We start from the raw sequence: 26710 nt of genomic DNA, 5'->3' as shown, positions 1-26710 counted from the left end.
CATAATTAGTTCTAATTCATTTTCTTCTATTCTTTATGATTTTCTAATTGAATTAATTCTAATTCAATTGTGATTCAACCAAGCAATTAAACAGTCTCCTCACACTATAGCTGTTCTAAAGAGGTAATCAAGTTAGAACCTTTTAGAGCTTTTTAAGCATTCAGAGCCTTCAGAGCTGTAGTGTGAGAGAGAACCTCTCCAGGTGCATATTTCTAAGAACAAATTGCCTATTCTTTCTCATTTTATATCATGTTCAGGTTCTAGAAAAAATTTCTTTAAAATATTCTTATTCTGATCTTATATCTTTTTAACAAAAAAATTCTTATTTTATATGCAAATTCTTAAGGAATTCTATTACTCAATTCGCATCAAGAATGCACCACAACGTAGGGGAAGGTTCTAGCAAATGTTAAATGAAGATTGAAAGGGTATAAATTAGCCAATTTAGCTGAAGATTAATTTAGTCAATCAAAGAAGTAAATTCCTTTCTTTTCACTCCCCATGTGGTGGATTCTAAAGTTGCATTCTTGGTGTGAATGTATATGAGATCTTTAAGATTTCTTTTTGTAAAGAAAACTAAAATTTTGTACAAAATGCAAAATTTATTCAGGCTTCCAGAAATTCAGCAACAAACACAATATTTTCCATAAAGATAAAATTCAACATTTTCAGCAGCATTATGTGTGCGTTTATGCTAACAAGTCATGTACACAATGAATGGTTAAATATTCTTTCACATAGCAGTGATTGCTTTGATTGAAAGTTCTCATGCATATGGGTGCGTAGTGTGTGGTATTGACCCCCGGGGAGGCAGTTTAGAACATTTTCGCCTGAGAATTCCGGGGAATGTCTGCCGTATGCGAGTCGCAGAGTTGGAGAACGTGCCCCGTCGCCGTGGAATTCGTCTGTATGGCGGGAAAATACGCGCGCGTGCCAGAGGTCAATGCCTGGCCTAGCTAATACTATGTATTGTATGAGGTTTCGGTGGCTTTTGTGTCTCTTTTCAGCACCGACCTGCCTCTCTGTCTGTCACACGGGCTTGGCCGAAAAAGTGGTGTGCGTGTGTGATGGTGGGTTGTGGCTGTGTTGCTGAGCGGGCTGTGTTTTGACTGGGTGTTTTCGTGAATTGTGGCGCGTGGAATTCTGTCCGCTTGGTAACAAGAGGATAGTCGAGGACAATGTTGCAAAGCAGCGGCCACGGCGACTGTGTCAAAAGTTGTGTGTCTTTGGGAGGCAGTGCCAGCAGTTGCTCTCAACTCTGGGCTAACCGCCTGCACTCGCGGGTCACCCGGGCGCTTCGTTGAGTGCCCGAGCTCATTGAGGCGGGTCAGTAATGGGTGCGAGTGAGACACCAAAGGCCGAGAGGGAATCCGGGCAGCGCATTATATTTAACCGAACGAGCACTTTCTAACCAGTCATCCCACCAGGAGGGCAGAATACACACAACAGCAACACGGCAACTTCCTGGGTTAGGTGCTTCTGGGGTGTGAACTTTCGTGCCATTGGACGAGATTCGGCGGATTCGGCATCACGGATCGAATTGATGCGACTAGCAATCGAGTGGGGAATAGGCGAGCAGACGACCAAGCACACCACTCCGAGTCGCCGCCGTTGCCAATCTATCGACTTATCGAGGGGCACATTGATTGGCAAACACACATACGCGGGACGGGTATGCGCTTTTCTGATCTCCTCCTCCATCAGCGCTCCGGTATTTGAGCTAGAGTACCAGATAGACTTCCCTGCAACTTCTCCAAGATTTCTAGAGGGAGAAGCTCACGAGGCACCACACACAGAGGAAGCCACCTCCTGAACAAAGCTGCCTCTTTGGTGGTAACCCAGATGTACCGAGTGTTTCGTTTGTTGTTGAAGCTTTGCCTAACAGGGGGCCGGGCATTTCCGGGGAAACAATATTATAAAGAACGCCTCATATAATGCCATTTTCAACTCGATTTTCATTACAAAAAATCACAGTTTATGCATTTTAGTGGGGAAATTAGGCAGGGAAATTTTGTTGGAAAGAAAAGCAACATCAGTGGGTATAGCATCAGTAGCATCTCTGCATCAACAACAACTTCATTAAGTTGCTGTTGGATTTTTTGAAACACTAAAAAATATATTTCCCAATAATTTTATCAATGGGTGTTACCCTGAATAAAATATTCGGATAATGCTCGAAAAGAAAAATCAAAATATTTGTCAACCTCTTAAGTTTTCAGTCAGATGAAAATTCAGATTGAGAAGAAAAAGCTTAAAATAAGTACTTAATCCGCAGCTTAAAAAGTGATACAGTGGGACCCCAGTACAACGACCATTCGGATGTACTCTTCACACTCATTATTTTCAATGCGCGAGAGTAGCTTACGTTACGTTAAATGGGGCTAGGAGACTTTCATCTCCTGTGCACTGCGGCCCATGTGGGCCTATTGTGCCTATTGAGAGTAGCTTAACCAAGTGGTCGTTGTACTGGGGTCCCACTGTATTTACAAGACTAAAAAGTAATAAAAAGTCTTTAAAAAAAGTACCTACTTAATTTAGGCTGAAAAGTGAAAACAGTTGTTAAGTTTTTATTCTCAAAAAGGCTTACGGGGCTATCACACTTAAGCTCCAAGTGCTTGAGCATCATAACCTCTATGTGAGTACGAAAGAGAAAACAACGGTATTTTTTCTCGTTTTTTCACATGTAAAATCTTAAGCATCAAGTGCTTAGAGCTTAAGTGTGATAACTCCCTAGAATGAGGAGAAAAAGTTTTAAAAAATACTTCATTTGGGTCTGAAAAATATGTTACATTCAAGCCCAAAAATGTTATTCGGGGGTCTATCTGAAAAAAATATTTGAATTATTTGCTAAAAATTGATTGAAATTAAGTGATAAGATTTTTAAAGATTTTTTTTAAATGTTCTTAAGAATTTCTCAAGTTTTCAGAAGTGTAAGTTAAGTTTTCTCAAGTCAGGCTGAATCAGACTAAATAAATACTTTTCAATGATTTTTCCTGATCGTCTTCAGGGATTGAAAATTGTAAAAATCTTCAAAAAAAAATGCATTTAGTCCAATTTATCCTGACTTAAGAAGTCTTAATCTTCGCTTAAGAATACTACAAAAATCTTAACTTGATTTTTTTTCTTAAGAAAACTAAAGAAATCTTGAGATTTTCTTAAGAAAACTTAAAAAATGCACCTTATAGCTATTTTATGTACATCCATAATTTAATTTGAAAAAATCAAAATTTCTCTCATGGCTTCCACAAGAATCCCTCATGAATGTATAGCATGAAACCTTAACCCCATTACGCATGCTTCTCGATTTAATTTCATGGAGAATGATGAGGGAGATTCTTGTTTTTGTACGAAAAATAAAACCCTGCAATAGAGGAAGTTATTTTTCCCAACAGCAGCCAATCGTCAGGAAAGCAGCAGAGTCCTCCAGGGCTGTTGTCGTCGGAATCTTTGGGAATTTCTCACAAGTGCCGCGCACACAGTCTCTGTGGTGGAGTGACCGAAGGGGCATTCCTTCAACTTCTTGTCGCCGCATTCCATTCGGTTAAATATTCGACATTTTGCCCGCGCGACGGTGGAAAAAAGGCAGATGGTGGACTGAAAAAAAATGTAAAGATCTCGAAGGCGCGTATGATGCGCGAGGAATCGAAAGGGTTGACGACAAAACAAAAAATTGCAAAAAGAGTAACGTAGCCATGTCACAGGGTAGCAGAGTAGCATCCTTGGATATCCTCCAGGCAGTACTCCTGTGTGTGTAGAAAATTATGAAGTACTGAAGGAGCCAAAGAGGTGGTGGTGGTGGAAGAAGTGCGACACGGAGAGGAATTCTCGAAGAAGATGCGAATGCTGCGTGTTGATGTCTTTGGGCGCCTGGTGAGTGTGGCATAGCAGTTGAAACGAGTTTGGAATTCTTCGAATTTCTTTTCTCTCTCTCCAGGCACGCGGGCATTCCGAATGGTTGGAGAAGCAACGTTCCTCCGCCCAGAAATGCCCCATGGAATTGGAAAGTTGATGAGTGTGGAAAATCATCGCAATGCAGAGATGACGTCAAAAATTCCTTTGGAGAGAAACTTTTTAATTGGATAAGAGAATATTCCTTTTTGTTAAATTCTTGAAAAATTCAAGAAAAATTTCCCTAAAAATAAATAAAATTGATATGAAAAAGCATCAAGCAGGCGACGCAAATGTTGTACTAGCACCACCATTTGCTTTATACTGAGCCATGGACGCGCACAAAAGCAGAGGAGTACCTCTAGATCAGTCAAAGGCATTCCGCAGGCCGGAAGATTGGCGCAGAGGGCAGCGCGTGTGAGAGAAAACTTTCTCACTTGGACACTTGGATGTGGGAAATCGACGGGCGCCTTTGACTCTTTAGCCAGGATGCCATAGAAAATAGCGTGCATGACGTCACTGCAACATATTCCCCATACAAAAATGCGCAGCAGTTCACGAGGGGCCGCTGCTGTATGCTCTGCCATCCTGGTTGGGAGTGTTGAGGGGGAAAACAAGCGACAACTAGTGAAGCCCGCCTCGCCACTCGATCCGGAATGAGATGGCGGCATTGTCAGCGCGTGTGACCCCAACGCAGACGCTACCATTCCACACAATTCCATCGCATCCATCTCACTCTACCACGCGAGTCCGGCCAATGGGCGGGAGATGGCAATCTTCTCCATCATCGCAACGTGTGAGAACCCCTTTTGTGTGTTGGATTCCCCATTTCCCCAAAATTCCCATCAGAGATCTCCGTCAAAGGGGCCCCTTTTTGTGGGTGATGCCACACAGTTTTGGCTACACCGCAGTGAGACCTCCACGGCGCCCTGCTGAAGGAGAAGTGTGTGGTGCGAATGTTTCAGGGGAAAGATTTCGAAAATTTCCCCGAAATGAATCGACACCCGGTGGGCATGGCGGGAGATTCATCGCGTGGCTGGCAATCCGTGGTGGTGTTTCCGCAATTGGTCAGCAACGCAATGGTGTGTAGCCGCCTCTCACTCGAGTCTCACCAGTTTTTCCCGCGCCACCAGGCTGCCATACATTCAGCAACGCATCCCATTCATTCATTGAAATTCAAAACGACGAGAAAGTTACACCATGCGACAAGTTTTTTGTTCTTATTTATTTATGATATTTGTATTTTTTGATTTTTGTTATTTCAGTCTCGTTCTGTCTCTCGAACGAAGCGGACAGTGCAATCGTGATATTAAAGAGATAATTTTTCGACAATTTATTTTACTGTGCCTTCGCTGTCAGAGAGAGTATCGTTGGTGCTGTGTTTTTTGAGACTCATTGAGGAACTGTTGTCATTATGAGTGAGCCCGTGAAGCCCTTGTGTCCTTTTTGCGCGGGGGACAGATATATCTAATCTTATCTAAATTAATATAATTTTTAGATGATTTAAATGTAATTAATGAGGGGAAATGTAATTGCAGATATACAAAAGACACAAAAAGATTCCTTGTCTTGTCGTTCGACGAGATGAAGATCGAGTCAGAAGGCCGTTATGATGTCTCAAATGACTAGAATTTACCCCAAAAAGTTTTGTCCAGGTAGTCAACAATAAATAAGAGAAATAAAAAGTATTAAAGTTTTATGAACACACTCGTGCTTTGGTATAAGATAGTCTTGGATGTACTCTTCACACTCAAGACTATGTTATGCCAAGGCACGAGTGTAATGTAATCTTCATAATTATTGAGCCTCTTTAATAGAATTATTCCAGTATTAGAAGCCCAAAACAGGCCCAAAACCAAAGTTCCCAGAAATATCTAAAGTTAATAGACATTACTTAGAACTTAATATTAATGATTGATTATATTTTTTTAAATTCAATTGTTTAATGTGAAGAAATTTAAAATTAGTTAAGTTAAGACAGAAGCTTTGAAAATCTGCTTCATTTATTTCCGATTACCGTACACAATTTAAGAAAATTTCTATTTAAAATTATTTAATAAAACTTTTTTCAAAAAAATGTTTATTAAATAAAAGATATTATATTTAAAGTATGGTGTACCTGGTGTGTTTTTTATGGTGTTTTTCATTAAATTATTTCGAACAATTTTATGTTTCAATGAATAATTTAAAAACTATGTAGATCATGGTGGTATTTTGGGATAAAGATTTGGTATTCTACTACAATAGAATATGTAAAAAGAAAAATTCTAGAACCTACTAGAATTTTAAATAAACACAAAAATAAATAAGTTCAAGCGCAGATGCGAAGAAAAATTGTGAAAATAATAACTTGAATAACGTAAATTTTTTATTTCAATTTCTTGGATAATTTTCTTTATCGATTTTGAAAAAATGTCTCTAACTTAGAATACCACTTTCTTGGTTTTTTTAAAAATTGAAACTCAAAATCTTTTTATAAAATCATGGGGTCGATCAAGCATAACTTTAAAAACATAAAATCAGATCCTACAAATCGTAACATGACCATGCAATGAACTTTTGAAAGTTTTCTTATCAATTCCTCTGCTCATTGATTGAACTGCTTTTGAGCTTAAAAAAAAACTCGCTATTGAAGCCCATTGAGAAGCGGCGATAAGACATTTAAATCAGGTGACGATTTTCCAGTACACACCATCTCTCTCGCAATCTGGATGGTTTTGAATTTCCCAGAGTTGCAAACATTTTGTGCTTGTTTGTTCTGCACCACATGAAGACGAAAATTTTAAGCTCAGAGATCCATCATGCCTTATCACGTCTTGCGTCTGATTTATTGATGGTGATACGATGAAATGATTGAAATAATTCTCTTCTCGGGCGGGAAGCTATAAATGCACGCAATTTTCACGAGTATTTGATCATTTGTCCTGTAAACGGGAGTGAAGTGACGATGAAGATCGCGATCGTGTTTGTGGCCATCTTGGCCCTGTGTGCCGCCGAAAAGGCTCGTTTTGATAATTACCGCGTGTACACGTTGAAAGTGACCAATGAGGAACAACTGAAGGATCTACGGATGCTTGAGGATCAGGATCAGGCCTATCAGTTCTGGGACTTCCCGTCTGTTGTTGGACAGGATTTAGATATTATGGTGCCACCCCACAAATTGGCTGACATTGAGGAATTCACAAATTACCGCGGAATTCCCAAGCAGCTGAAGATCCAGAATGTCCAGGAATTGATTGATCAGGAAAATCCTCTTGTTCAACCACGCTCCTTTGGGTGGACTGCCTATTACCGCGTTCACGAAATCTACGAGTGGCTCGATCACATCATTGAGGAATTCCCCGGTGTTGTAACTGGCCTCACTGTTGGACAATCCTACGAAGGACGCCCAATTCGTGCCCTCAAGATCTCCTACGGCACTGGTAATAACGCCATCGTCATTGAGAGTCACATCCATGCTCGTGAATGGATCTCTTCTGCCACTGCCACCTACGTTATCAATGAACTCTTGCGCTCCAATGATCCCGAAATTAGAGAAATTGCTGAGAACAATGATTGGTACATCATTCCTGTGTTGAATCCCGATGGACTCGAGTACACCAAGACTGATAATCGTATGTGGCGCAAAACAAGGCGTCCCAATGCCGGCAGCACTTGCGTAGGAACTGATGCCAACAGGAACTACGCCTACAACTGGATGCGTAAGTAAACTCCTTGAAAACTCATGAAGTTGAAGGAATGAGAATTTTTTCTTTTTCAGAGGGTGGTGCCAGCACAAATCCATGCAGTGAGACCTATGCTGGTCCCAATGCCTTCTCCGAGAGTGAAACCAGGACCGTCACGGACTACTTGAACACCGTCATTGACAACATCCGCGTCTACATCTCCTTCCACAGCTACGGACAGTTGATTCTTAGGTACAACATGATCTGGAATTTGTTCATCAACTTTTTCATATTAACTGGCATTGATTTTTAGCCCATGGGGACACACAACTGCTCAGGCTCCCAACCACAACCACTTGATGGAGATCATGGAGGCTGCTCGCACCAGGATCACCGCTGTTTATGGCACACCCTACACCATTGGACCCACAGCTGCCACTCTCTGTAAGTTCTTTTCTTAAAATTTTAACTAAATCCTTGATAAAATGTTTTTTTTTATAATTCTTCTTGTAGATGTTGCCTCTGGAACAAGTCACGATCACTTCTACGGTGAGCAGAGCAACAATATCAACGTTGCGTACACCTTTGAGTTCCGTGATACAGGCAACTACGGCTTCATCCTCCCAGCTAGCCAGATCATCCCTAATGCCATTGAGGTCACCCAAGGATTGGTTGGCTTCGTTCAGAAAACCAAGGAGTTGGGTTACTTGTAAGCGCGGGGTTTTGCTGTAAAAGTACTTGTGTCGAGTCAATAAAAGAGCATAAATAACGCTATCGAGCCTCTTAATTATTTCTGACAAGGTAGCGGATGGTCTTATCAGGAGCACATTATCTCTCCCCTGAAAAGCGATATAAGGGGCGGATTTGAATGATTGAGTGATCAGTGCTCTCGGTGGATTAGCGGTGGATTAATTTAAAAAGAAAATAAAGATCTTCCCAACATGAAGATCTGTGCTGTGTTTGTGATTTCCCTGGCCGTTGTGGGATTGGCTGAAAAAGTGAAGTTCAATGACTACAAAGTCTTCACAGTAATTCCGGAGAATGAGGATCAGTTGAAGGCTCTCAAGGATCTTGAGCTTGATGCTGTTGCTTCCTTTGATTTCTGGGCCAGTGCCAAGTCCGTTGGTCAGAAAGCTGACATAATGGTGGCACCTGGACAAATGGAGGAATTCCACGATTTCCTCCAAGAGAATAATCTTCAAACTTCCCTCAAAGTCGAGGATGTTCAGAAGTTAGTATTTCAAAGTTCTTCTGATTTTTTCAGTGGCAGAGATGTTAGTTTATCTCTCCTGCTACCATATTGGTGCAATAAAAGCCATGAGTAATCCCGTGAAAATTTTGATAGCTACTTCAGAAGTAATTTTGCGGTCATTCTGGCATAAATAACTTGGTCTCAATTTATCTAATCTCGCTGGTGGTCTTGAATTCATTCAATGGCGATTATGAAACAAATTGTTTTTCTCCACAAAAATCAGGCTTATTGATAATGAACGCCCCCTCATCACTCCACGGAATATGGAATGGTCTGACTACCATCCTCTGGAGACCATCTATAGCTTCCTGGATGATGTGATTGCTCAATATCCAGGTGTAGTGTCGAACGTTCAAATTGGTAGTAGCACAGAGGGTCGTCCTATGCGTGGAGTCCTGATTTCCTACAACCAGGGCAATCCCGGGGTGTTCATTGAGGCCAATACGCATGCTCGTGAGTGGATCACATCAGCCACAGCTACGTACATCATCAATGAATTCCTCACGTCGCAGGATCCGGAAGTGAGGAGGATTGCTGAGAGCTACGACTGGTACATCTTCCCTGTTGTCAATCCCGATGGTTTTGTCTTCTCGCACACCAATAACCGCCTCTGGAGGAAGACGAGATCCCGACAGGGATTAATTTGGTAAGGAGAATTCTAATTGAAGCTCAATCTGTCCAAAAAAAAAAGATTTTTTTAAAATCTTTTATCATTTAAAATGAATTGAAATTTTCCAGCCAAGGAGTTGATCCCAACAGGAACTGGGCTCATGAGTGGCAACGTAAGTTTATTTACCTTCTTAATTTGAGAATTCAATGCTCCAATCTTACAAAATTCTTTGAAATAGCTGGTCCACCTGGAGCTAGTGATGACATCTGCTCACTGACCTATGCCGGCCCAGAAGCCTTCTCCGAACCCGAAGTTCGTTCTGTGGGCAATTTTGTCTTTGAGAATCGCGAGAAAATCCAAGTCTTCCTCTCCTTTCACTCCTATGGTCAGGTACTCCTCTATCCATGGAGCTACATTGCTCAGGATACCCCTGACACAGCAAATCATGTAAGGGATTTTTGCAATTTTTATCCTTTCTGTAACTCACTGCATTTTAATTTGCTTAAAGATTGTTATTGGCAATGCCATGGCGGATGCTATTAGAACCTTGGAGGGTACAGAGTATGAGGTCAAGAGTTCATACGATCTCTGTAAGTTAATCATATTTCTTTCAAAGCTTTCAGAGACTTAAAAATTAATTAATTTTAATTCAGACGAACACTCTGGAACGGCTATTGATTACACCTATGGGACAGCTGGTGTTAAAATTTCCTGGACATTTGAATTCAGGGATCAAGGAACTTACGGCTTTGTCCTGCCGGCACGATTCATTATCCCCAATGCAATTGAAGCTCTACGCTCCCTGCCAGCTTTGCTGGACGAGAGCACCCGTCTGGGGTACATTACGCAACTAAAAAGTCTCACCAATTGAGAACTAAAACTTCTTCTTAATGCTTCTTGAGTTTCCTGTTAAAATATGTTATGAAATAAAGAATGAAAAGATATGAATATGATCGTCCTCACAGAACAAAATATTCTTGTTGGCAAATATCATGTTTAAACCGCCATCGGCAATAACGGCTGGTAAGTTCGATGGCGAGTTGACCCAATTTCCATTTTGCTAAACTCTTCCTCACCTCCGCAGAGATGATCCCATGGGTTCAGAGTATAAATTCGCGGACTCACAGCGATGCGAGTCAGTCGCTTTTGGGATCTCCAGCGAGCGCGTGTGATCATGTGGTGGAATTTCTTTGTGATTTTTGCATTTGTGGGTGGATTTGTTGTGGCTCAGGATCAGCATCCTTTTCATCATCTCCTACGCAGTGATTCCCAGGATTCCGTATCGGTGTTCAATGTGAATTTAACAACAAGCAGCGGAATTGTTAAATCAGGCTCTGAAAATAATGTTCAGGCTTTGCTGCGAATGATCGTCAGGCCGTGTAAGTTTTAAAAAAATTTAGAACTTTAATTAGAATTAATTTTTTCTGAGAAAAAAAATCGGAAAGAAAATCTTCAGTGAGGATTCTACTGGAATTAAAAGGCCAACATTCTGCAACATTGAAGAACATTTTGCACGCAATTTACTTTGCCAAAGAAACAGTTATGATCTTCTTGAGATCATCTTGCGAAAGTCAATAAACTTTAAGAACCGGTAATTTGAAGGTCCAGCTTCGACCCATTTTCTTCTCTGCCACTCAATGGCAAATTTCTGGGGCAGTCTTTCCTACACTTTGGGATTCCCCAGGGAAGATGAGAGACAAGAAAAAAATATTTTGAAAGAAAAATTCTCTATAGTTCTTTACGTTGTTAGAATTTGAATAAATATTGTGAGACGAAAGAGACTTAAAGAGATCGCGAAGATGTTTTGAGAGACATTCATTAGCGTCTAGCACGCTAAATATTTGATCAATCATGCTCCAAGATTTTTGAGAGTTCTTTCTCTTCCTTTTATGCTGAGATTTATTTTGGTTTTTAATGCTTAATTCTAAAGTTTTTTAAATATTTGTCATGTTGATGGAGGCGCCTGGTAGTGTCTGATAAATTCCAGTAAAATAAATAAATCAGACGCCTCCATTTAACAATTGAATATTAAACAAATTAATAAATCAAAATTGAGCCAACTGGTGATCACCAGGCGCCTCCATTCAATTAAAATTAACTTTAAAAATCATTAAATCAATCTCTCTTTTCACTTCAAGATGAAAATCAGAGGATTCACGTACGCGTTGAACAGAAAGATCATTCTCATGGAAATGAGAGATCACTAAAAAATTCAAATGTAGAATTGGATAAATTCGAGTTCCTCCTGACACGCAATGGAAAGATGATCCTGCAGAAAGATGAGAGGGATATCAATGCAAGGAAAGCCCTAGCTAGTGCTCTTCTCTTTGACTGGAGATCATTCCCGAAAGAATCAAAAGCTCACTACTCCAGAATCCAGAATACTCTCTATGGCAGCTGCATGGTGATGTCCTCCGTGAAGCAGAATGGAGGACTTTCAGTTGAGCAAAATTTCGATCCAATGAAGTGTTCAGATTTCCGTTGGTGGATCCTTTCGGACAATGACTATGTGGATCGGATTGAAGGTCTTCAGATGAGCAATTTCCGCAAATTGGACTTTATTCAGGAATCTGGAAAGTATGTTCTGAAGAAAATCCATTCAAAGCAGCACATTTTCCTCACGCCAGGAAAAGCTGATGAGATTGAACATTCCTTGAATACTTGCTATGATATTCAGAGGGATGAACAGGCAGAAGCTTCAGAAAGCTCAGAAGGAGGAGCTTCGAATTTTAATGAAGATCTCTTTGACTTTGAGGTAAGTTTTTGAATATATCCTTCATGGGATAAAATTATCCTTTATTCTCAATTTTCCCTCTTAATTCCCAGACTGAACATGATATTAATATGCGTCAAGATGAAAAGACTGTCTTATTTAATGAAGACTACAAGAAGATTCTGTCAATTCCAGAAAACTGGAAATGTAAGTAAAAAGTTCTTAAAACATTAAAAATTGTTTCTTAAATAAATTTTCTTGCACAACTGCAGACATTCATCCTCGATCTGGCAATAGAAAAGCAGTGGAGATCATTGATTACATGAAGATCTTCTCTGAAGAGGACTTTGAGCTTCTCTACAACAAAACAATGGAGAATGAAACGAATAGCAAAGCTCTGAAAACTTTCTTGGAAGTTGTTCCTTTGGTTGGGACTCCTGCAGCAACGATCTTCACGACAAAATTGGTTAGAAATAGAGACATTAAATTCAAACGAGAGAAAATGCTGTCTAAATTGGCAGGAAGTATTAGGCATGTGTCCCCTGAATCCCTTCAGACACTTAGAAATTTAACAATGAGTGAAGATGGCAAGGATGCTCCAAGAGGAGCTCTTTTAGCATATAGCTCAGCTCTTTCCTTGATTTCTCGCAAGTTGAATCTTCCACAAAATGCCGAAAGCAGGCTAATTATGGATGAGAGAGCTATGCTAATGGAAGGATATGATTATCTCACAAAGAGGCTAACAGATGAGCAGAAATACAGGAATCAGGTGATTCTAGTTCAAGCTCTGGGAGATCTTCATCTCCCACAAACTCATGCATTCCTCAACAATTACAAAGCAACCAATAAAAATCTTCTTGTTCACATCCTTAATGCCCAAGAAAAGTCTTTGAAAAATTCTCCGGAAGAATTCTTTGAATACTTCTTCGATGTAATCAATCAAGATTTGGAAACTGAAGAAAGATGTGTTGCACTTAAGATTCTCTTGGAGAACATCCCAAGTGATGCTCATTTTGAGATTCTGGCTAGAAAAATGCACGAAGAGAAGGATTTTGAGTTCTACAACTTCTACGTTACAACAGCTAAAGTTTTAATTGAGCAGGGAAAACTTCCTGGGAGTGCAGATAAATTTCTTCGTCGTCTTGAACCAGGAGCTCGGTCCAAGAGATTCTTCTATAAGACAAAGGGGGATTTTAAGGAGCACTACGCTCTGTCTGGTCATGTGATCTTTAGCAATGCAACGAGAGGATTTAAACAATTCCAAATTGATCTTATGCGAACTTTTGCGGGAGAATACATCAAGGTCTATTCCCTCCTCTTCCGTGCATCGAATCTTGATCAGATTAGTCAGTTGAATGATGTTGTGTCGGATGTTCTGCAGCAGAAAGATTTCTCCTACGAGCTAAGCCTCTCCAAAGGATCCCGAACGATCTATGCCACAGCTACTGACTTTGAATTCCAAACTGTCGTGATGACCATAATGTCCCTCGTTATGCGACAATCACAGGAAGCAATTGTACCTCATTCTACCTTCAATACAATCTGCTCATTCAATAACATTGACTTCCTCTTGCCCATGGATTCCGGGAAGTACTTCCGCTACTACGTGCAAACTCCAATGGTTGTAGATCTGAAATATGCCTTCAACCTAACAATGGAAGAGGATATTATTCTTGAATTAATGTTCAGCATGAATACAACAATGCAGACTGTGCGGGGAATGGAAATTTTCCAACCGAGGATGATGGCTTTCCAAGGAACACGCCAAGTTTCTAATCTGGAGCTCACGAAGCAAATTGCTGTGGATGTTTCAGCTCAAGCCAATAAAGTTAATGATCGTCTGTAAGTAAAGCTTAAGGCTTTAGAGTTGTAAATTTTCTTTAAAGAGCTTTTAAAGCTTTCTAGGATATATTTTATTTACGTTAAAACATCCATTTCTCTGAATTTTTCAGATATATCTTCTTGACAAGAAATGATGCCCTAACTCCTTATCTAGGACTAAAGACCAAGAAGGAAACTCAAGTTTACTTCAATCATTTGAAGAAGCCTGGCTATGAACCTGACTCCGACTGGGAGAAGAATTTCTATTTCTCTGACATTATTAATGTGTCTGATGGAAGAACAAAGACTGAAAAGGAAATCCTGGCAAAAGGTTCGTTGAGGACTTTACTTTATTTCCTCTCTGAAATTAAATAAATGCAACTTAATCCCATTCTTCTCATTTTTCAGGACACTGCGAAGACTTTGGCATGGAATACAAGATTGAAATTGATAACTACAGAGCCCCACCGAATGGTTTTAAGATTCCCCGCTCACTTTCGGAATTGATTTACTCGAAACCCTTCTCGGGAATGACGACGCTTGCTCCTGGAGAGTTTATAGTTTCCCTTGCAAGCTATTTCAGGTGGAAATTCCTTGCCAATAGCGCATACTCCATTGAATGGAATGAATTCGTGCAACCCAGTGAAATCTTCGATACAACCAAGATGAGCTTCCACATGGAAGATGGATTGATTATCTTGGAATTCTTGGATAAGAATGACAATATTCGCGTAAAGTACATGGTTGATGAGGATGATGGAGAACGGCAATTGGCCAGGATTCCCTCTAATGGTCCTACACGGGCTTTCTGTGTGAGGTGCGAGTCAAATGAAGATTCTGGCGAATGGTCAGTAAAGCTCTTCTACGGGAAATACGATCAGAGAATCATTCACTGCCCCAGAGATCAGACACAGGTCCTCATTGAGGGAAGTTCGTGGTTCACGGAAGAGCAGCTGGAGTATCGCAACCATGAACGGTTAACGTATGAAGAGTGTCGTGCTAAAACGGAAATTCTCCCAGCGAAGGAAACGGAAAATACTTACAGTTGTGCTAAAGCTGCAACGATGGAGCGTGAATTCCAGGTTCTAATTCACTACAAAAATCTCCCAGAATGCATTTCGGAATGCATCAAGGACTACGGTCTTTGGGCATTCTCCAGCATGGGTGGTGTGAGGAAACCCCCAGTGGGGGTGATGTCTGAAGGAGAGGTTGACATTAGAACGTACCATCCAATGGATTCGTACGATAACTTCGTTATGACCATATCGACTACGGATGATACATTCCAGTTCAAGGGATCATCAGAGATCATGAAGCTCGAATGGGCAGCTTTTGATGGAATTCATCACTTTTTCGATCACTTCTCCAGCTACCCACTGTGCCGTGTTTATCCTGAGGATCTTCCTGGAAATTCAACTGATTGGGTTCTCCTCTCAGTTATCAACTACGACACTAAGGTTTATGCTAAGCGTGTTAAAGATGATCAATTAGGTCTCTTCATTGAAAATGTCTCGAAAGAAATGAAAATCTTCCCGGTTCAAAATGAAATTGGAAAGTACAAAGTTCTTGTTAGTGAGAAGGACATTGATACCCTCACAATGTCCTCCAAGGAACATTTTGCAACAACAATGATCAGGAATACGATCTTCATTCGCGAGCTTGTGTCTTGGAATCAAATTGTGATTGGCTACAATGGCAGGAGTATCTTCATTAAAGGAACTTCATCGGATCTTGGAACGAATTTCTGTGCTGGAAGTCAGAATAATCTCCTAATGGAATTTTCTGATGATTTTTAAAGAAAGGGTTTTAATTTTAATTTTCATTTTGAGAAATAAAATTATATAACAATTTATCAGTTGTTTGTTTAGTGGAAGTTGTCAACATATCACCCACATGATTTTATGAATGAATTGATGACTGCAAATTCATTTAAACCTTTTAAACAATTTTATTCAATTGAATGAGAACTCGTGTGAGCATCATGAATGATTTAATAAATTGTTCAATCAACTTGAGATGTCTTGTGCGCACAATTTACATAAGGAGTTGGTAGTAAAGGTTCAATCAATTAGAATTCTTTTTATATCCTTAAATGCTTAGTTATTAACGTTAGAATTTTTTGGTTTAATCGGTTTGAAGCTAGAAGAAAAAATTGAATAAGACTTATAGATCAAAATTCAATTTAATTATTTGCAATATTTGCTTAAAAAACTAATGAATTGATCTCATATGTTATTTAAAATTTTAAATTGTATCAAAAACAGAAAATCCTATTTACAGTCCTGTTTATTCACGATCATTTGCATTCATGCAGCACAAATAGTTTGCTAATGAATTTGCCCTTACTTCCTTCCTCGTGTATTCAAGATTTATTTGTAATCTTTACAAAGATGATCCTCATGATCAATTTAATAAATTGCCAGAAGCCTCACATAAGCTGTTCAGTATGTCTTTGGGATCTCTTGTGAGAAGATCGTGAGTGATCATGTGGTTGAAAGTCTTTGGAATTTTCGCGATCGTTGGATTTTTAGGGGTGTCTACAGTGTCCCAGGATCTGCATCCTTTTCATCATCTTCTTCGGAGTGATTCAGAGGATTCTGTGTCACTGTATAAAGTGAATTTAACAACCAAAAGTGGGATCGTCAAGTCTGGATTTGAAAACATTGTTCAGATTTCCATGGAAATGATCGTGCAACAATGTAATTCTTGCACTTTGTAGTGTGATTAAAATCATTTAAACTACTGAATTAATTTTAATCTCTTCTTCTCATCAAGATAAGAACAACACAATCTTCGTGAGGGCAATTGTAGAAAATGAATCAAGATGGAAAGTAAAATCGTTTGATGTTAAGGAGAATCTTGTGGAAAATGATCACGTAAAATCACATTTTTATGCTCAATTAATTCTCTATTTGTGATCATTTTTTTTTCTCATTTCGATTAGCAAAACAAAAGTTTTCAATTTCTCCTAACGAAGGAAAGAAATTTAATTCCCCAAAAGGATGAAGAAGATTTAAATGCCAGGAAAGCTTTGGCTGGAGTTTTATCCATTGATTGGGAAGCATTGAAAAAGAATGAAGCATCAAATTTTCTAAACAGTCAGGACACGATCTATGGGACATGCAGGGTGAAATATTCTGTGAATAGGGGTGAAAATCTCTCAGTAGAGCTAAATTTCGACCCATCGGAATGCCACAATTTTCAATGGTGGACCCTTACTGATAACGACAATGTGGAAAAAATTGATGGATTGCAGATAAGTAACTCCCGAAAGTTTGATTTTATTCAGGACAACAATGGGAAGAATTTTCTTAAGAAATTAACTGCAAAACAACATGTTTTCTTTACACCTGGCAAAGCAGGAGAAGTTGAACACTTCCTGCACACCTTCTACGACATCCAGCTGGTTGAAGATGAAATAGATATTTTAGTGGAAAAACCATCAAAGGACATGTTTAATTTCAATGTAAGTCCCTCCTTAATTTATCCTGCCTGAATTGCAATATTCACTTTAATTTCAGGATGTTCATAAATTGCAAATTGTTCCCGATGATAGTGGTCTGTTGATTTTTAAGGATTTCAGAGAACTCACATCATTTTCAGACCGTTCAGATAGCCGGAATATGTCTGAAATTACTAAATTATTCTTTATGCTAGTAACCTATAAGGGTGGCGCTAGGAAGATTTTTATTAGAACAGACGGGATGTCAGATAAAATGTTAACCAGGGATATTGCCAGTATAGTGGACTATATGAAACTCTTCACTGAAGAGGAACTTTTTACTATTTACAATGCAACAACAGACACTACTATAATACGAAATTATAATGGAGAAGGATTGAAATTTTTCCTGGAACTTCTTCCTCTAGTTGGAACCTCCTCTGCAACAATTTTAACGGCAAAACTCATTATGGATCCAGAAGTAGAAATAAATCGAGAGAAGATGCTCTCAAAATTGGCAGGAAGCATCACACAGGCATCTCGAGAATCCATAAAGATCCTCAAAAATCTCACAATGATGGAAAATGCTCCTTTGGAAGCTTTTCTTGCTTACAGCATTGCTGTCTCGGCAATGTCGAAGAAAACCTCAAATTGCTACAAAGGATGCTACTTTTTGCAGAATGAAAATGAAGAAAGGCTCGATGAGGGATTTCAGTACCTTCTACAGAGGCTCAATGCATCTGTGAATTACAGAGAGCAGGTTGTGCTGGTACAAGCTATTGGGAATCTTTGTTACTATAAAACATTTGAAGCTCTCAAGAGCTTTAAAAGCTCAAATAAGGATCTGTTGATTCACATTATGTACGCTTTGGGAAAGTCTCAAATGGACTCTGCCAACTACGTGGAATACTTTACTAATTTAATTAAGCAGGACTTACCAACAGAAGCGAGATCAGTAGCTGTGAGATTGCTCTTGGAGCATAAATACTGGGATCTCAATTTTGAGGCATTAACAAAGAGAATTTATGCGGAAAAGGATCACGAATTGTACAATATGTTCATTTCTTCTGCGGAAATTTTTGTAGAACATTTAAATGTTGAGCAGAATGCTAATAGAATGCTCAGACGTTTGGAACCTGATGCCAGATCACGTAGATTCTTCTTTAGAGCTAAAAAAGATCAACTAGGTCATCTTGCTCTATCCGGACACATAATCTTCGACAATACAACAAAAGGATTCAAACAACTACGGGTGGATATTGTGAAATATACGTACTTTGAGTACGTTGAATTGTACTCATTTTTCCTTCGTGTATCCGATGTAGCACCAATAAGTCAGCTTAACAATATTGGAGAAGATTTCTTCAAGCAGAAGAACTTTACCTATGAAATAAGCCTGACTAAAGGATCTCGAACGATCTTCTCAACAGTCGCTGAATATGATTTTGAGTCTCTGAAGAAAATTGTGGTGTCCCTTCTGCAAAATCATTTTGACGAAAAGGAAATATCTAAAAACTTTTCCATAAATGACGTTTTCAGCTTAATTAATGTGGATTGTTTCTTCCCAACTGATTCTGGGATTTATGCTCGAGCCTACCACCAAACACCTTTCGCATTGGACTTTATGTTGAAGGCAGATAAGAGAGTTGAAGATGAAAAGGATATTTTTGGATTAATCCTCAGAGCTAATGCTTCGTTGCAGAATATTCAAGGATTGGAAATTTTGCAGCCTAGCCTAATGTTTCTTCAAGGATCACGACAAATAATTAATTTTCAGTTTACAGAGCAAGTAGCCTTGGATGGGTACCATGATCAAAGCAAGGGCTTTAAGTAAGTTAAACTTTTTTTAAAAAAAAATCTTTTGTATTATTAATTTGTTTTTTTTTCAGAAATTTCCTAATTTCTAAAAATAAAACATTCGATCCTTTATTCGGACTACATTACAAAAAAGACACTGAGGTATATTTAAATTTTCTGAAAAATACTGATGAACTTCCATTGGTAGTTGGTGAGGATCGTCCGGATAAAGAGTATCGAAAGACAGAACTGACAATGCAAACTTTCATGGATAAACTGCAACAACTATTTCAACAGAGTCTGGATGAACTGGAACGAATCAATCGATTCGGTTATTTGAATGTAACTGAAGAAGAAGTAAATCCAGATAAAATCTCACTAGCTAAAGGTAAATAATTGGGAAAGAAATAATCTAAAAAAAGAAAATTAAAATTACCCTGAATTTGTCCTTCTTCCTTTCAAAGGAGATTGGTCTGATCTTGGCTTGGAGTATAGCATAGAAATGGCCGATTGCAAAGCTTTCTTTTACAGCTGCAACATTCCTCAATCACTTCCTGAATTGTTCTACATGAAACCTTTTTCTAAAATTCTGGTAAGATCTCCAGGAAATTTTCTAGCTTCATTGATTGATTACTCCCCAAGAAGTTTCCTTCTTCCAAGCATTTATGGTGTCACATGGAGAGCTCTCGTTTCATCTAGTAGAGTTTTTGATACAGATAAAATAAGTATGAGCATTAATAAGGGATTAGTTACATCGGAAGTGATCGACAGTCATGACAATAAGCGTGTGAAGTACATGCTTAATGTGCTGAATAATAAAGAAGATAATGAATTACAAATAGCTAAAATAACTCCTGGAGCTCCATCAAAAGCACTCTGTTTAAAATGGATTTTCTATGATGAAATGAAAAAGGAAATTCAAATATTTTATGGTGAATATGAAGAACGTAAAAAAGATGAAGAACATATTAAAGGATATGAAAAAAATGAAGAGTACGAAGAATATGGAGAAAATGATGAATATGAAGTATATGAATATCAAAATGATGAAGAATATAAAGAAAATATCAAATGTCCTCAAAATCAGGTAGAAATTAAAATTCAGTTATCATTCGATTTTAACTTAGAACAACGTGAATTGCGTAAAAAGGATTCTGTTATCCATCCTATGTGTCGTCCTGCTTCGGAAATTTTTCCCTCTGAGGAAGCAAGGATCAACTACGGGTGTATTAAAACCACCACAATGTACAGGGATATAGCAGCAGGACTGCAATACAAGAATATCCCACCAGCAATTGCTGATTTCTTCCGCAGCTTAGGATTCTGGTTGTTCTCCAATTCCAACAGTTTCCACAAATCCGCCAAAGGAGCTAAATCCTCTGAAGCACTTGATATTGCTATTTACCGCCCGATGCATTCAGATGAAGATTTTGAGATGACTCTATCAACTTCGGAGGATACTTTCGCTGTCAAAGGATCATCAAAGTGGTTACTGATGGGAAATTCTGCTTTCAAGGGATTTCGTGAGGTGTTTCAGTATTTTTTCATTCATCCTATTTGTAGAATTTATCCTGAAGATTTGCCAAAGAATTCAACTAATGAATGGACATTGTTGGGAAGGATTAGTGATAATGATGACAATATAGAGATCTTTGGACAGATCTTTGAACAGGATCAACTGTCGCTGTATGTAAAGTTTAAAGAACGAGGAATTAAATATTTTCCATCCATTGATAAAATAGGAAATTACAGGGTGTCAGTAACTGATACTGATACGATCTCTGTGTTCGACAAAAAATCTCTATCAAGGGCTATAATTAAGGAAACGATCTTGATCTATGGTTCGTATATGTGGGACAATTTCAACTGTGTTATAGGCTACAATGGCCGCAGTATCTTCATCAGGGGCTCCTTTGCAGATCTCAACAAAGAAGTGTGTTTTAAAAATTAAAAGAAATTTGTAAAAAATTGTAATGATCGTGATATAAATAATTTTACAATTTATAGAATAATGACTTCTATGATGATTGTCTTATTGTTATCAGAACTTCCCTGAAATTTTTAAAAATAGAAAATTCAATTTCCTCGTCTGAAAATTAAGTTGTTATGAATGAACTCGACCTTTATTATCATTCATATAAACACTTGCTCATCTTCTTTGTCACTTGCAATCTCGTGACTCCACTATAAATGCCCCAGATGCTCTACAAATGTTAGTCAATTGCTTTTGGGATCTCCTACGAGAAGATCGCGAGTGATCATGCAGTTGAATTTAATCGTAATTTTTGCGATCGTGGGATTTATAGGGGTGTCTGCAGTGTCCCATCATCAGCTTCCTTTTCATCATGTTCTTCGGAGTATGTCAGAGGACTCCTTTTCAGTGTACAATGTGACCTTAACAACTAAGAGTGGGATTGTTAAGTCAAGCTTTGAGAGCAAAGTTGAAGTTTTAATGAAGATGATCATTAGACCATGTAAGTCTTAAATACTTATCAGATAAATCTAAATTGACCCATTTGTTAGCTTTAATTGCATTAAAATAAGATAAAAGTTTTATTTTTATAAAAGTTAAATAAATTCGTTTTAGCAGGTTTTTAGAAAAATTAAAAGAAAATTGTTTAAAAATGGAATTTTCTACGTAATTTTTTAAATCAATCTGCGAAAGTTTCAAAAGAAAATTCTGGACATAGGTTAAAAAAAAAGCTTTTGCCTTAAAAACCACATTGTAAAATTTAAATTCAATCAATTTATTTAATTTTTCAATTCATTTGCATTTAACCTTGACATACAATAAATTGAGATTAATTTCACAACATTGATAAGAAATTTTTCTTTGTATATAAATATTTAAAGATAAGAATAGCACAATCCATGTGAGGGTTGAAGAGGAAAAAGGAACTGCAACCAATGAAAATATTTACTCAAGTCCACCGGATGAGTTATTCGATCGTATCGAACCTCTGCAGAATTTTAAGAATTTTGAATTTCTCCTCACCCAAAAAGGACAATTAATTCTTCGAAAGGATGAAAAGGATATAAATGCCAGGAAAGCCATAGCGAGTCTCTTACTTTTTGATTGGAAAGCTCTCCCAGAAAAGTCAAAATCCTACAATTTTCACTTTCTACGAGCTATCTATGGAGACTGCTATGCAACGACCTCGGTTAAGTGGGACAAGGAACTTCAAATTGAACAAAATTACTATCCCAATCATTGCTATGACTTCCAGAAAATAGCCTTCAATACCGACGATGCAAATGTTGCGTACAAAACTGAAGCTTTGCATATGAAAAATCACCGAAAATTTTATTTTAGTCAAAATCCTGGGAAATATTTTCTCAAGAAGCTTGAAGCGAAACAATACATTTTCCTATCAACTGGACAATCGAATGATATTGAACACTTCTTGCATACTTTCTACGACATTCAGCACGATGAAGAGGCTGAAATTGCAACGGAAAGTCCTTCTGAACAATTATTTGATTTTGCAGTAAGTGAAAGGATTCTTTATCAATTTAAATAAAATTAATTAAAGTTTGATTTCTTTTCAGTCTCTTCATGACATAATGATTACACCCTTAGTGGATACCCTGTTAGTTAATGAGAGCTACAAGGATGTTGTATCCTTCCCAGATGAAGGTATAACCAAAGAAGAAATGTACCAAGAAATTGAAGGTATTTTAAAGCACGTGGCGGGAATTAATGAAGCTGAAATAGTTCAAGATCCTTATTCAGATATCGTGGAGCGGACAGTTAATAAAGGGACTACCAACGCTTTGGACTACATGAAATTATTCACAACTGAAGATTTCTCTGTGATTTACCAAAGAGCGTTGAACAACAAAGAAAATGGGAAAATATTGGAAACTTTCTTAGAGCTTCTTCCTCTGGTTGGAAGTCCTTCCGCGACGATTTTCACGACAAAACTCATAATGGAACCAAAACTAGAGCTGAATCGTGAGAAAATGCTTTCAAAGCTCACAGAAAGTATCAGACATATTAATTTTGAAGCTCTTGATTATCTTAAAAGACTCACAATGATGAAGGATGCTCCTTCAGGAGCTTTTTTGGCATACAGTGCAGCTCTTTTTGTGTTGCATAAAAAGATTCCGGATGAGTGTGTGGATTCTGCGACAAATTCTTCAAATATAAAGCTTCCTTTCGGGGATTGTTATCTGTGGGAAAAAGGATTAGAATATTATAACAAAGGCTTATATTACTTTAAGGAAAGGCTCACCAAGTCTGAGGATTATGCTGAACAAGTTGAAATAATTCAAGCACTTGGGAATCTTCAAGATTACAAAATATCCTTCATCCTTTCAAATTACAATACAACCAATGAAGATCTAATGATTCACATTATGTCTGCCATTGCAAAAACATCCTTTGGCCACCAAGATATCATTCATTACTTTCAGGATATCATTATGCAGGATTTACCAACGGAAGTGAGAGCTTTTGCATTGAGCTTAATCATAAAAAAATATCGTGGAAATCAGAGTTTGAACTTTGATATGCTGGCCAGAAGACTTCATGAAGATAAAGATCATGAGCTTTACAATATGTTTGTATCATCAGCTCAAATCCTCATTGATCAGGAGGAATTACCATGGAATGCCAACACTGTTCTTGGAAGGATGAATCCTGCTGCGAGATCCCGAAGATTCTTCTGGAAACCTCAAGGAAATGCAAAGAATTCCTTCGCTCTCGGTGGCCATATAATCTTCGACAATAAAACCAGGGGATTCAAACAGCTACAGTTTGAAATTTTGCAAAAGAGTCCTTATGGTGCGTATAAGAGTGTATCATCGTTCCTTCTACGAGCATCAGATGTTGCACTAATAAGCCGCTTAAATAACTTTGGAACGGAATTTTTCGAACAGAAAAACTTTACCTACGAGCTGATCCTTTCTGAGGGATCCAGAACAGTCTTCTCAACTGTCGCTGAGTATGATTTTGATTCCCTTAAAGCGCAACTTATACATTTTTATCAAGGGCAAACGTTTGACTTACTTGTTCCCCGCGATTCCTCTCGGTTTGATATTTCTTCAATTAATCACTTTGACTACTTCTTCCCCACGGATTCGGGGAAATATGCACGATTTTATGATCAAACTCCTCTGGCTATTGACTTCAAACTCCAAACTAATTCAAAGACTGAAGGAAATAAGAAAATTTATGGCTTCGTCTTCAGTCTCAATGCAACGCTGCAGAATGCTTGGGGAATGGAGATTTTTCAACCCAATCTGATGGCTTTCCAAGGAACCAGGGAAAGTTCTAACTTCCATTTTGTCCAGCAAATTGCCTTGGATTGCTTCTACGATCCCAATAAAAATGATTACAGGTAATGGAATCTTGTAAAATTATGATTATAAGTTGTGTATGAAGATGGAGACGCCTGGTACCCGGCGTTTCTGTTGAATTGCAAATTGATTTAAATCACTTAAATATTTTTCAGGAATTGGTACATTGCCAAGAATAAAGATCTAGATCCTCTCTTAGAATTAAACTACAGGAAGAATACTGAAATTTATTTGAATCCCCTAAAGGAGTCCAATGCAACTAAAAGACAATCTGCTCCTACTTTTATCGAAGTAACCGATGATAAGAGGAGCACACATGAATCAAAAGAAATTCTTGCAGAAGGTAGATGATCCCCTTTGTAGACCTTTTGCAGCTAAAAATCATTTCCTTTTGAATTTTTTAGGACATTTATCTGATCTTGGTATCTATTACAACATGGAGATCCTACGCTGTCAAGCTCCAAGAAGTGATTGCTCATTTTCGCAATCTCTATCAGAGATGATGAACAGGAAGCCATTTTCGGATGCTGTAAGCCACTCACCAGGAGATTTTCTAGCTTCTCTGATAACCAGCATGGCACAGAGCTTCACAACACGTAGCATTTATGGTGTTCAATGGAACGCTCTCATGCAATCAAGTAAAGCATTCGACACAGCAAAGATAGGCCTACGCATTCAGAAAGAAACGAAAATTACATTCTTTGAGCTGAGCGATAGAAAGGATAAGGTTCGTGTGAATTATATGTTCAATTTGGATGCAATGCAATTTGTTAGGATCCCAGCAGGAGGCCTAGCAACAGCCCTCTGCATTGACTTTGAAATATACCAACGACAAATGCCCGAATGGAAGATGGAAATCTTCTATGGGCACTATGAAGGGAAGAACATGAAATGCCCAAAATATCAGACAGAAATTTACATTGAAGGATCATCGAATTTCAACGAAGAACAACTTGAGTATACAAAAATTAAATCTCTCACCTACGCCCAGTGTCGTCCTGCTTCAGAAATCTTACCGTCAGAGGAAGCAGAGAATACCTATACGTGTGCCAAAGCTGCCACAATGTTCAGGGATATTGTCATGTGGGTGCACTACAAGAACATTCAACCGGAAGCAGCTGACTTCTTCCGCAGCCTGGGCTTTTGGTTGTTCTCCAACTCCAACACTTTTCGCAAATCCGCCGAAGGAGCTAAATCCTCCGGGACTTTTGACATTGGAATCTACCGTCCGATGCACTCGGATGAAGATTTTGAGATGACTCTTTCCACTCCGGAGGATACTTTCACGGTCAAAGGATCCTCCAAATGGTTCCTTATGGAAAATTCTGCCTTCCAGAGTGTTAATTCCTTGATTGAGGATCTCTTTGCCAGTACAATTTGTCGCATTTACCCAGAAGATCTTCCTCACAATGCTACCCATTGGACCCTCGTGGGGCAGATGAATGACAATCATTTGGTCTTTGCTCAGCGCTTTGGGGAGGATCAGCTTTCACTGAGAATTAGCACGCGTAACCAGGAGATGAAGTTCTTCCCGCGAGATGATGATGTGCAGTACGATGTGCACGTGAGTGAAAATGAAATCGACAGCATGCCAATGTCCTATACAAAGAATCGCCTCTCAACCATCTCTGTGGGACACACAATCTTCATCCTGGGTCAGTACCTGTGGAGAGGCTACAATGCAGCAATTGGCTACAATGGGAAGAGTATATTCGTGAAAGCTTCTCAGCTTGTTTTTTCAAAGAATTGTGATTGGGTATAAAGTTCAGAATTTTTAAATGGACGTTGTATTCAAATTAAGCTTGCAGTAAAGCTAAAAGCTTCGAATAGGAGAAAAAAAATCAAAACTCCAGAGAAGAGCTCTGATTGGTTGATAAGTTTGGTTAATGTGTTTTCATTGGCTAAACCACTTCGTGAGGTGGAGTCTTGGTGTAAAGCTAATTTGAACTGCGAATAAAAAATTCTTTACGTTAATAAAAATGTTCAGTTTGTAGTCCTAATTTTTTCCAGACCCTAGTCTCATGGCTAAAGGGTGGAGGGAATGTGCGAGCTAAATGTCCTAGGCTATGCGGGTATGTGTTAGCATCCTTCGTATGCACGCTCCGGTATGAGTCAGTCTATTGCTGAGTTTCGTTGGGAGCGCATGTGGGGCATTTAGTTAGCTGCGCCCTACCGCTCAAATAGATTTTTGGTAGCCAATCTTAAATTGGACTACAAGTTT

At 38.6% G+C, this 26710-nt stretch overlaps 4 protein-coding genes across 5 annotated transcripts in view; all 4 read left to right on the top strand.

Annotated features, from left to right (window-relative positions):
- Positions 1 to 6599: 6599 nt before the first annotated feature.
- On the top strand, positions 6600 to 10374 carry LOC129789271 (uncharacterized). Its single transcript, XM_055825924.1, has 10 exons — positions 6600 to 7589; positions 7649 to 7805; positions 7867 to 7997; positions 8067 to 8255; positions 8475 to 8784; positions 9029 to 9451; positions 9544 to 9587; positions 9654 to 9862; positions 9924 to 10005; positions 10069 to 10374. The coding sequence occupies exons 1-10, from the start codon at positions 6836 to 6838 to the stop codon at positions 10284 to 10286; spliced, it is 2517 nt and encodes an 838-aa protein (XP_055681899.1). The 5' UTR covers positions 6600 to 6835; the 3' UTR covers positions 10287 to 10374.
- Positions 10375 to 10554: 180 nt separating this feature from the next.
- LOC129789572 (uncharacterized) overlaps positions 10555 to 26710 on the top strand; it is a 656748-nt gene continuing 640592 nt past the window's right edge. For both annotated transcript variants that reach the window (XM_055826452.1, XM_055826453.1), the window contains exons 1-6: positions 10555 to 10794; positions 11554 to 12170; positions 12242 to 12335; positions 12401 to 13970; positions 14081 to 14280; positions 14358 to 15804. In XM_055826452.1, the coding sequence (XP_055682427.1) occupies positions 10590 to 10794; positions 11554 to 12170; positions 12242 to 12335; positions 12401 to 13970; positions 14081 to 14280; positions 14358 to 15745 (4074 nt within the window). In that variant the 5' untranslated portion in view covers positions 10555 to 10589 and the 3' untranslated portion in view covers positions 15746 to 15804. The remainder of the gene's footprint in view (positions 10795 to 11553; positions 12171 to 12241; positions 12336 to 12400; positions 13971 to 14080; positions 14281 to 14357; positions 15805 to 26710) is intronic.
- LOC129789566 (uncharacterized) lies at positions 16389 to 21200 on the top strand. Its single transcript, XM_055826440.1, has 6 exons — positions 16389 to 16648; positions 16725 to 16825; positions 16894 to 17415; positions 17471 to 19221; positions 19281 to 19576; positions 19653 to 21200. Exons 1-6 carry the CDS (start codon positions 16435 to 16437, stop codon positions 21137 to 21139), a joined length of 4371 nt encoding a protein of 1456 aa, XP_055682415.1. The 5' UTR covers positions 16389 to 16434; the 3' UTR covers positions 21140 to 21200.
- LOC129789570 (uncharacterized) lies at positions 21424 to 26482 on the top strand. The gene is made up of 5 exons (XM_055826445.1): positions 21424 to 21662; positions 22042 to 22676; positions 22738 to 24530; positions 24645 to 24832; positions 24894 to 26482. Exons 1-5 carry the CDS (start codon positions 21449 to 21451, stop codon positions 26249 to 26251), a joined length of 4188 nt encoding a protein of 1395 aa, XP_055682420.1. The 5' UTR covers positions 21424 to 21448; the 3' UTR covers positions 26252 to 26482.

The sequence above is a fragment of the Lutzomyia longipalpis genome, chromosome 2 (assembly GCF_024334085.1).
Source record: "Lutzomyia longipalpis isolate SR_M1_2022 chromosome 2, ASM2433408v1".
NCBI lineage: Eukaryota > Metazoa > Arthropoda > Insecta > Diptera > Psychodidae > Lutzomyia > Lutzomyia longipalpis.
This window is presented reverse-complemented; position numbering and strand designations above follow the sequence as displayed.

Excerpts from the sequence above, each read along its gene's own strand:
- LOC129789570 (XM_055826445.1), top strand. The coding sequence starts at position 21,449 with ATGCAGTTGAATTTAATCGTAATTTTTGCGATCGTGGGATTTATAGGG. Across the intron at positions 21,663-22,041 it reads GAAGATGATCATTAGACCAT|ATAAGAATAGCACAATCCAT; the intron begins GTAAGTCTTAAA and ends AAATATTTAAAG. Across the intron at positions 24,531-24,644 it reads CCCAATAAAAATGATTACAG|GAATTGGTACATTGCCAAGA; the intron begins GTAATGGAATCT and ends AATATTTTTCAG.
- LOC129789271 (XM_055825924.1), top strand. The coding sequence starts at position 6,836 with ATGAAGATCGCGATCGTGTTTGTGGCCATCTTGGCCCTGTGTGCCGCC. Across the intron at positions 7,806-7,866 it reads TACGGACAGTTGATTCTTAG|CCCATGGGGACACACAACTG; the intron begins GTACAACATGAT and ends ATTGATTTTTAG. Across the intron at positions 10,006-10,068 it reads CAAGAGTTCATACGATCTCT|ACGAACACTCTGGAACGGCT; the intron begins GTAAGTTAATCA and ends ATTTTAATTCAG.
- LOC129789566 (XM_055826440.1), top strand. The coding sequence starts at position 16,435 with ATGTGGTTGAAAGTCTTTGGAATTTTCGCGATCGTTGGATTTTTAGGG. Across the intron at positions 16,826-16,893 it reads ATCTTGTGGAAAATGATCAC|CAAAACAAAAGTTTTCAATT; the intron begins GTAAAATCACAT and ends CATTTCGATTAG. Across the intron at positions 19,222-19,280 it reads GATCAAAGCAAGGGCTTTAA|AAATTTCCTAATTTCTAAAA; the intron begins GTAAGTTAAACT and ends TTTTTTTTTCAG.